The 10,688-nt window shown below is 41.3% G+C and overlaps 1 protein-coding gene across 1 annotated transcript in view; it reads right to left on the bottom strand.

Annotated features, from left to right (window-relative positions):
• The window catches only part of WRB (tryptophan rich basic protein), a 36,869-nt gene that overhangs the window by 8,587 nt on the left and 17,594 nt on the right, over positions 1-10,688 (bottom strand). Inside the window, exons 2-4 of the mRNA XM_006886712.1 lie at positions 6,910-7,075; positions 5,502-5,569; positions 3,486-3,600 (exon numbers count right to left, since the gene is read on the bottom strand). Of these exons, the coding sequence (XP_006886774.1) occupies positions 3,486-3,600; positions 5,502-5,569; positions 6,910-7,075 (349 nt within the window). The remainder of the gene's footprint in view (positions 1-3,485; positions 3,601-5,501; positions 5,570-6,909; positions 7,076-10,688) is intronic.

Below are 10,688 nucleotides of genomic sequence, written 5' to 3' on the forward strand. Positions count from 1 at the left end.
CCACCCAGTTCACTTAAAAAAATATCCATTCATTGTTCCATCTTGATCATTCAACATACTGTCCATAGTATCCTTCAAGATTGTAATTCAACCCTAGAATTTACTTTTCAGTTCTCTCAGCTTGAGAAATTCAGAGGGAATTCTCCCCTTTTTATTCTTCAATTCAGCTCTCTGTACATTCCATTATAATACTTTGCTTTGTCTTCTCGGGCTGCCCTCTGAAATCTTCTTTTAGCTCTTCTACTTAAGCATGTTTTCCCTTTGCTTTGACTTCTCAACATTCTAGTGTAATTTTCAGAATATCTTCTGACCATCTACTTCAGTTTTTTTCTTTCTCCTCTTTGTAATGACTTTTTTTTCTCTTCATCCCACAACTCATCTGGTCTTCAATCACTGGTGTTCAATGTTTTAAACCCATTCTTTAGAGGATTTTGACATTTATATGGCACAGACTGAAGATCTTCTTTGGACCCTCATGGACTTGTTTTAATTTTCTTCGGCCTTTATTTGAACTTGCACAAGTAACTGATAGTCTGTTCCATATGCTGCCCTGGCCTAATTTTGATTGCTGATATTGAGCTTCTCCAATGACTCCTTCCACATACCATTTGGCTAGTAATATGCAAATAAAAATGTGTTTTCATAAGCAAAAGGACTGGTCAGTTTTGCCATCCTGGTAGACCTAAATTGAGCAAGTTCAGGGGAAAAAATTGAGAATCCACCTAACATCATGGAGGGAAAAGACACAGAGAGTACATGTGCTGCGCATCCTTTAGGTCAGTAGGCCAGTCATTCCTGTGTGAGATTTAGTAAGAAAGTGAGACCAGCTCAGCACCTTAAGTTGCACCAGCCCAGTACTTGGTGCCAAATATCCCATTCCCTCTGCTTCCCAAATTCTGTGGCATCTTTACATCTTTATTATTGTTCATTTCTTTGTACCAGTTAATCCTTTTCTTTTTTCAAAGGTCATTTAAAATATAAAGGTTTCAGAGAACCAGAGATTGACATAAGACAGAGCTGAACTAGATCTGCCACTTTAGAGGACCAGAACTGAGCATCTGACCTCGGCTTACTAGCAGAGTACGTGTGTTAGGGGTGCATAAACGGCAGAAAAGAACTCTGTAACATGTGCATGAGTGTGGGGCAGGGCTCAGAACCACAGACAGAGGGAGAGGAAAGCCAGCTCCAGAGCATGTCTTAGAAGAAGTCATTAGATTATGTTCTCATGCTTCCCACCAGAGTTATAACCTGTTACTCACCTAATCAACTCTGTAACTGTGGAAAACAAAATCTCCTACAAAGAAGTTTATAATACAGGCAACGCTTACATTAGACGATGAAAAGAAGTGTAAAATTATATGAACTAGATGACCGTAACAGTCTTTGCATTCTTAATAAAAAGGCCGGGGGTGGGGGTTGGGGAAAGACTGGTAAAATATACCACATCATTAAGAAGGACCATTCATGGCTGTTGGAGTTATTGAGTAGTTGGGATTTTTTAAAACAAAGTTTCACTATATAAAAAGAATATATGATTAGGTATTATTGTCATGACAAGAATTCAGAATAGGAGCTGCATAGTAAAGTGGACTAGGGGAGGAGACTGTATAATAATGAAAGAATTTTTTTTCCAAAGAAAAAAGCAAACTGGGAGGGATGGGGGCAGGGAGGAAAATATGCAGCAACGAATGGAAATCCAAGTTCTCTATAAACTTTGACTAAAATCTCAATTTAAAAAAAAATTCCAAAGGGAGCTCTGGTGGCCCAGTGGCAAGATGCTGCACTGCAATCCACAGATGGTCTGCTGGAAAAGGTGGGGGCAATCTCCTCCTGTACCAGTCAGATCTGATTTGACGGTACACGTAAAAATACAATAAAAATTTAAAAAAAAAAATCCAGAATTTCTAATCACCCTATAATGACACACACTATTTTTAACATTTTTTATTTTAAATGACCTTTTAAAAAGAAAACAATTACTTGGTACAGAGAAATGAACAATAATAAAAATGAAAAGATGCCAGAGGATTTGGGAAGCAGAGAGAATGGGATATCTGGCACCAAATACTGGGCATGGATTCCAGAAGACTAGGGTTTGAATTCTAGCTCTGCCCCCTAACACATTCAGTGACCCTGCACAAGTAATTTCTCTAGCCTCTACTTTTTCACTCCAAGGCTTATGCAAGGATGATGTACAAAGACTCTGTTCTCTTTAAAGAGTACAGACGATGATTTTTTTAATTTAAATTTATTATTAATTTTAGTAAAAATTTACAGACTTTGGATTTCCATTCATCCATTGTTGTACTTTTCTCCCCTCCCAAGCCTTCCCCATAGGACACTAACTACCCTCTTGGAAAAGTAAAAGACAAATTCTTTCATTGTTTTACAAGCCCTCCCCCAGGTCCACTCCACCATGCAGCCTTCACTCTAGACTCCTGTCATGACAAAAATACCTAATCACATATCCCTTTTAAACCGTTTTCTCCCTCATCTGTTTCAATGCAGTATACATTATTGAACCCATCTTTCTCAGTCTCTCCCCAACCCCGATGTCAGTCCTGTTTTACAACAGTAGCACCATGCAGTATTTGTCCTTTTGTGACTGAGATACTTCACTCAGCATAATGTCCTCCAGAATCACCCATTTTAAGTAATATTGCAGGAGTTCCTTGTTTTTCAATGCAGCGTAGTATTCCATTGTGTGAATATACCACAGCTTCTCTAGCCATTCGTTTGTTGCTGGGCACTTAGGTTGTTTCCAACTCCTTGATATTGTGAACAAAGTCGCAATAACCAGGGGTGTGCATATATCTGCTTGGATGTCAATTATGGTCTCTTTGGGGTATATTCCCAGTAGTGCAATTGCTGGGTCAAATGGTATCTCTATTTGCAACTTTTTGAGAAAGTGCCATACTGCCTTCCACAGGGGTTGCACCATTTTACACTCCCACCAACAGTGAATAAGGGTTCCAGTTTCTCCACAACCTCGCCAGCATTTGTTTCTTGCTGTTCTGTTAAATTTTGCTAGTCTGACTGGGGTGAGATGATATCTCATAGTTGTTTTAATTTGTATCTCTCTTAAGAGCTAGGAATTGTGAACATTTTTTTCAAGTGCTTATCAGTCATCTGAATGTCGTCTTCAGTGAAGTGTCTGTTCATATCCTTTGCCCATTTTTCTTACTGGATTACTTACCTTTATCTTGTTGTGGTGCTCAAGTATTTTATAAATTCTGGATATAATCTCTTATCTGATATGTTATTACCAAATACTTTTTCCCAGTCAGTGGCTTCCCTTTTTACCCTGTTGGGGAAGTTTTTGGATGTGTATAGGGATTTGAGTCTTAGAAGGTCCCATTCATCTACTTTATCTTCTCCTGGTTGTAAGCGGATGATGATTTTTGTCAACTTGCTCTAACTTCTACCACCCACCACTTCATGAGTCTATTCAATGTCTGCCATTAGATTTTCCAGAAAACTCTTACCTGCTACTCTAGTAGGAAATGCTACAAGGCGATCTAGCGGAGTTATCCACTTACTCGGCACCACAGCCACAGGCACGGAGTAATACTTCCAAATAAGTGAGATCATCAGTGCAGCCTGAAAAAGATACTGCTGGTGAGTGTGAACATTCTGAAGTCAGGAAACAGAAAACTACAGAAAGATAGGGAAATGCTAAAATGAATTAAAGAAACTCCTAATTAAGGGCTTCAAGACCTATCAATTCAACCTGCCTGCCAATAGCTTATATAGCTACTAATTTCCAATGCTGTAACACTGAAAACGGCATCTAATTGAAGACTGGTTAAATTGAAGTTATACAAGTGTTCAGGTCTTTTGTTCATAGGGTCGCTATGAGTTGTCTACAGCTTGACAGCACTTAACAACAACAACAACAACAACAACATAGAAAGAGCTCTGTTGGCCTAGTGGGTAGAAGTTATGCTACCAAGCCAAAGGTGGGTGATTTTAATCTTTGGTCCACAGGCCTGGTTTAATTGTTTTTGGTCAAACATTCTTCTCAGTGGTATAGCACTGGTCTGTCCATTTGCTGCACAAACTCGTGGTTGCTGTGACGCTAAACATTGTGACAATGATGTGTCAAATACAATAAAGGTTACCCATGGCGGACAGTGTTTGGTGGAGCTTCCCAATTAAAACAAGCTTGGAAGCAGGAGTGGCATCCACTTCCAAAAGAGCTTGCCTCCAGAAACTCTATGAACGTGGAATAACAATGAAAGTTATACAAGTATTCAAGTCTTTTGTTCACAGGGTCACTATGAGTCGTCTACAGCTTGACGGCACTTAACAACAATACATACACACTATTTAAGTATCTGACAAGAAAGGTTTCATATAACATAAGGAGTACTTTCTCATTGAACAGTAGGAAAACTCTATTGCATCTACCATCTTTGGAAATAGTTAAGTCTCATATCCACATGTGTGTTAATTGGTGTGTCGCTATGCGTCGCAAGCGACTAAACAGCACATAACAAAAACAATCTAAATTCATAAGATGAAGAGAAACAATGGGAGGTTTTTCCCTTCCTTCCCTAGCAACAATTTACTCCATTGTCTTCTGTTCCTTCAGGCCTTTAAATGTATGTCCCAAATCAGGAGACCAAAAAGAGAACATCTGATTTAATTCCTCAATCTTGGTAAACTATATCACTCACCAAGCTGATGTTATCTCAAATCTAGTTTGTCTTTTTTCTTTTTTTTTTTTTTTTTATTTTGTGTGCGTGTACCATCAAATCAGATCTGACTGGTTCAGGAGATTGTTCCTCCTTCTCCAGCAGAGCATCTCGTGGACTTGAAGCATGGACCTCAGGGATTGCAGGGCACCTTCTTACCACTAGGCTGCCAGACTTCACCTCAAATCTAGTTTCTTAAATATTCCGAAACAACCTTGGCTTTTGAAGAGGCTGCTTGTGTTTTTTTCTTCACAGTGAACACGAGATCACATTGGTACCAAAACTCATGGGTCACTTGACACAACACCCAGGTAGCTACCAAAATGCATCCTAGAAAGCCACAGAAGTGAACTAAACATTAAATAAAAAGCAAACCTCATTTGAGAAAGCTGTTAAGTAATTTTTAAGGAAATCACAAATTGCCTTCTAGGAGGGTAGGCAGTCATGAATATATGCTTGCTGTTTAAGCATACCAGATAGCAAGTAACAGCCAAAAGGATTCGTCATCTTAGAAAAAGCCAATGTTGCAATATTCTCTCACTTCATGCCTTAAACAGTACAGAAAACCATATGTGAGATCTCCTGAGAAGTCATTTCAGAGTTCCTTTGCTAAAAACCCCAAACTAACAGCTATCATTAAAAGGATCTCCGTCTCCATTTTCTATATTTGCCATGTTCAGCATTGCAAGCGGGAAGGCCCACATGACTACAGCTCAAACAGAAGAAGCCTGAATGCCAGCTGTCAATTCTGTGGGACAGAACATTTCAATTTAAAGATCCCAGGTGACACAACAGCTCACTTACCTGCAACACATAGAAAGCAACACTTATCACCCATTTTATTTTGGCTAATTGAGCTGTCCGTGCTTTCACTGAAAGGAAAACCAGAAAGGAATCATTACTTTCGTCAGAAAAAAAGGAAAAAAATATTTAAAGACACAGAATACCATTTTCTGTTAATAATATATTTACTATAAAGATAACACCTTCTCAATACATTTAAGAAAAATACTTTTTAAAAGTCACCCACAGAAAGGCAATATACAAAATACTGATCATTCTAATTAATCTTTTACAATTAATGTTCTATAAATGCCTACGATCAAATGAAATTGTAGTAACAGTGTAATAAAGCAAAATGTATAAACATGACTGAATGAAAAATCAATATGGTTTACAGATAAGCTTTCCCTCAGATAAAAATAAAATCTGAAGAATACATTAAGTTACCCACAATCCCCACTGCACCATTATTTAAGAAAACAGCATCACACTCAGATGATAAGCTCTGAATAGCTTTCATGTTGAAAACTACGTTATTCATCTAAATCAGAGATTGCTTGCACAAGGCACTAGTCCCTTACCACTACTGAATCTTTTCTAGCCTAGCATCTCAGTCCACAGAGTACACCACCCTGCCAGGAGGAGGCACCTCTCTACGTGACCAGATGTGGTGTAGTTCTCTCCTGCAACCTACCACTAGGGTGTCTTAGCACACAGATGCTCCCCTAAATGATCTATGAAAGGAAAGATCTGTTTAAAAGGAATATATGATTATGCATTATATGTCTGACAGCAGTCCAGAATAAGAGGTACATTGCAAAGAGTACTAGAGGTAGTGGAGGAAGGGAGGCAACTGTCCAATAGTGAATGAATAATTTTTTCTTAAAGTGGATGGGGGGAGGGGAAAAGGAGGGAGATGAGGTAAAATGTGCAACAACGAATGAATGAATGAAAATCTAACTTTTCTGTAAACTTTTGATAAAAATCACAATTAAAATAAAAAATTTCTTAAAAAAATAAAATTATCTATAATCTCTGCCACGGGAGATCGCTAGTACAACAAAAAATATAAATATGAACAAACAGATTCCCATCCGCAAGTTTATGCTTGGATAAATGGTTCCTGTAACATTACTAGGAGAAGACAACAAAAGTCTTTCAGAATCCACTAGATTTCCCAGGAGGAGCTTTTCTAAGAAAAGTGCTGAATTTGAAAGAAGTTGACTTTGAAGAAAATGTAAGTAGATCCGAGATGTTTCTTTACTTAAAAAGCAAAGGTTCACAATCAAATATGAAGAAGTTTTTTTCTAAACAAAGTAAATGTTTCTATTACTATTTAGACTACCCAAAAGCATCTATTCTAGGAACTTTAAGTAGACATCTCTACTAGGCAACTCTTAGGAAACAACATGGCAAGGACTACTGGTACCGTGAGTTTTGAGTTTATCAGTCATTTTGTTGATCTTTCTTTCCAGTCTGGCGTATCTGGCAAATTCGTCCATCATGTTGACGGTGGAGAGCTCTTGCTTCATATCCTGGATTTCTGCTCTCATCTGTGACTCCTGCTCTGCGTCCTTCTGCAGTACCCTGGACATCTAGCAGAGGAGACAGCTGAGATTAGTGCCTTTCCAGGTGACCTTCACCCCCTTTCCACCCTCTCCACAGGTTGTGAGCTGCCCCTTTCAGGCGGACAAGTCATCCCTCACCCAGCGGTCTCTGCTGCCTTTCCTGCTCCCTGCACCATCCACAAAACCAAACACCACCTCTGTACTGAATCACTATTTATATTTCTTTTTGTAGCTATGTCCATGGATTCCCATAATACACATGTATTCCTACAATACATATGTATATATCTATCTCCCAGCATAAACAGATAAATAAGACTTAGAAATGACAGCACAGTCCATCCCTAGAATGGTCATTCAAGTGATAGGCTCTTCAGTTCCTGAAAAACTGAGCCCTAAATAAAATAGGGGAAACTAGGCAAAATGTTTGGATACAGGTAAAAGGCACCAGTGAAGTGGCAGTGGCTCAAGGTAGGATAGTCCAATGTGGATGAAGGAGGAGTGCAGCAGCCCAGCACAGGGACAAGAGCCCTCCATAGAGAAGAGGCCTAGGCACAGAGGGGGCACCTAGCAAGGGCAAGTTGAGTCAAGCAAAGTGAAATAAGGGTTCCCAGGCAGAACAAGTGGGTATGGGAATGAGAGTTTAAACTGGATAGGGTGTCCATGGTAAGAACTCTGTCAATATAGGTATTAAAGTCCACGGGGGACAAGATGGGCATTAACATTAGACAATGTGTGAAGGTAGAGATAGGAAATAGTATTGACACTGTCAGAGATATCAAGAAAGAACCAGAAAAAAAATCTCGTGAGTGGAATTAACTTGAAGTATATCAGGGAACTCCTGGCTTTCAAGAGATAAAAGAAATTAAATATGCAAGATGTCTGGTAGGCAGTGAGGTAGGTAGATATAGACATAAATGTTTGTAAACAGGTGCCTCCCATCACCCAATCCCTGGGAGGCAAGGAGGGCCTTGGTGTGCTGGTCACCCACCCATGGCGTATCCTGAAGGCCCCTTTCTTATCAGCACAATCTCTGCTAGTATAATCTCCTGGCTTTACAGGGGCCACCAGGAGCCCAGAATGGCATGAAAACTACCACCAGGTGGCGACTAACCAACCACATAAGTGACAGGGAGGGTGCACTGGTCATGGAGTTTCTTTTAGTTTCTCATCTGTGGGATTAAGGGATGGCGTAATGCCTAGCATGTTGCACTAACCATAAGGTCAATGGTTGGGATCCACCAGCTACTCCTTGGAAGAAAGACAGGCAGTTTCTTCCCTTTAAGATTTACAGCCTCAGACACCTGACAGTGGGCCACTATGAATAAGAAATGCTTAACAGCCCTAGGTGAGAACAGGCACAGAGGGTAAAAGGCAAACAAAAGAGCTCAAGAGGCTTCTCCAGTGACTGGCCCCATTAAACAGTGGGCATCTAATTCTGACAGGTAAGATGAGGAGGAACACAGCCTTCATCGGTGTACCATCCCCACAGCGAACACCAGACAGAGGCCATTCTGCAAAATCAACAGCTTGTCACATTCAAAAATGACAAAGTTAAAAGTCAGTGAAAGACTTGGGAATTTTCCAGACTAGAGAGGATGAAAGAAACATGATACTAAATGAAATGTGTGATTCGGAATAGAGCCTTCTGTATTTATAAAGGACATTAGTGAAACAAGGAAAAGTTATCCAGGATCTGAGGATTAGGTGGCACTAATGTAGGAAATATTTGCCGGTGTGGGGTTACTCCAGAAAATAAACCCTAAAGACCAGATTACCAATCAGGTGTCAACACATGAACAACTCTTCTATATCAGGAAGGGCCCAAAACCCATAGGTGAAGCTTCATAGGTCAAAAACTACTCATGTCAGCGGGGCCTCAGCTAGAACACGAGGCTATCCATTCAGGGATTGCTCATCGATGTCCCCTTTACCCATATGGCTCCCTCTCCTTCCAACATACAGGATCCTCACACGAGTGCCAGCGTAACCTGCACCCAAAGCTAAATAAATACACAACAGCCTTTGTCCACAAAACAGGGTAACCAGAAGCAGCAGTTGTTGGCCTTTCTGCTGTTCTATGACACCCAGGACCCTCGCTCCTACCCACAGAGATGAGTCTTGTTGCTCAGGCAGTCAAGATCTCTCATCTAAAACATCCTGTGTCCAGAGAATTTCAACAAAGTCTGCACAAACACTGAATGTCCTTAGCCAGACAGCCTATCTCCACCCCAATGGTCTACTGAAATTTTTCCTCCTGAAATATGTGTAATTTTGCTTGGGAAATAAGGTTTCTCTGGGATTTCCTGAAGAGCCTCAGGGTATAGAGCCTCCCATTTCAGGACTGACCAAAAACATGTAAGAAATAATGGCAGGAAAGTTACTGACTACGATGGACAGTGTCCCACCAAAATTCAGACCCACTTGGAACCTCAGAATGTGAACGTCATAGGAAAACAGGGGATTTGCAGGTAGAATTAGTTAAATTAGGTTTAAGTCATTCTGAACTGCTGTTTTGTGCCTCAGAGTCAAAACCCACTCAGCTGACCCTCCAGTGTGGGTTGTCAAGAGGCAGTAAATCTCACAGGAGGAAACTGCCCATCCTGGCCCCACAGATTTGAACTACGTGCCTTTGGGAATGAGTACAGCGTCTTACCACTAGGCCACCAGGGCTCCCTATTCTGGATTAGGACGGGTCTTTATTATAATAAATCCCTCTGCAGTACAAATGGTTAAAGCACTCAATTGCTAACCAAAAAGTTGGAGGTCTGAGTCTACTAAGGGGCCCTTGTGAAAAAAAGTGCTGGACAATCTATTTCCAGAAAATCAGTCCTTGAAAACCTTCGGGAGCACTATTCTACTCTGACACACATGGATCTCCACAAGCCGGAAAAGCAAATGGTTTGATCCAATACAAGTGGTCTCCTTATCAAATAAGAAAGCCTAGAGACGGACACAGAAAGAAAATGGTCATGTGAAGAGGGAAAAAGAGTGGGTGATGCACCTAACCCAGCTGTGAGTCCCACAAGAAGCTGACAGAGGAGGAGTCAAAGATGACGGCAGAGGCGGAGACAGCGTGGCGAGCGGCAGGAGCACAGACCACATGGAGGAGGGCCACCACAGCCTTCTACAGACCTCTGTTTATTGATAACTAAACAGTTAAACACCTGATATCTGGTCTTCAATGCAGATCGAGGCTCAATATCAGGAGATCAAGGATTCCCAGGGAGGAATGGTGAGTCCCACGGCCCCCAGCCCCCTGCTGCTGAGCCTGCACCACCACCGCAGCTCCATAAGGTTCCCACCACCGGAACCCACGGATTCCCTCACCTGAGATGGACGGTGGGCACCGGCCCGCCCTCTGAGGTTGGTGCAGCGGAGCCACCATACCACAGCAAAGTGGACTTGTTCTGGGGAGAATTCTTGAAGCCAAGATGGTGGGCGGGAGACGCAGCTGCAGGTTGGGGTTTCCCTGGACAGGCCAGAGAGGAAGCTCACCAATACAATGGATTGATGAGAGTCACTGTGAGCTGTCTACAACTCGATGACATTTAACAGTGGCAGCATGTCCCAGACGGCAGATAGCCTCAATGCACCGCATCTGTTGACTCCATTTGCCAAGAACTGTTTAGACCTGGGG

Source organism: Elephantulus edwardii, unplaced genomic scaffold, assembly GCF_000299155.1.
Source record: "Elephantulus edwardii isolate Elephantulus edwardi_28Jun2011 unplaced genomic scaffold, EleEdw1.0 scaffold00051, whole genome shotgun sequence".
NCBI classification, from domain to species: Eukaryota; Metazoa; Chordata; class Mammalia; order Macroscelidea; family Macroscelididae; genus Elephantulus; species Elephantulus edwardii.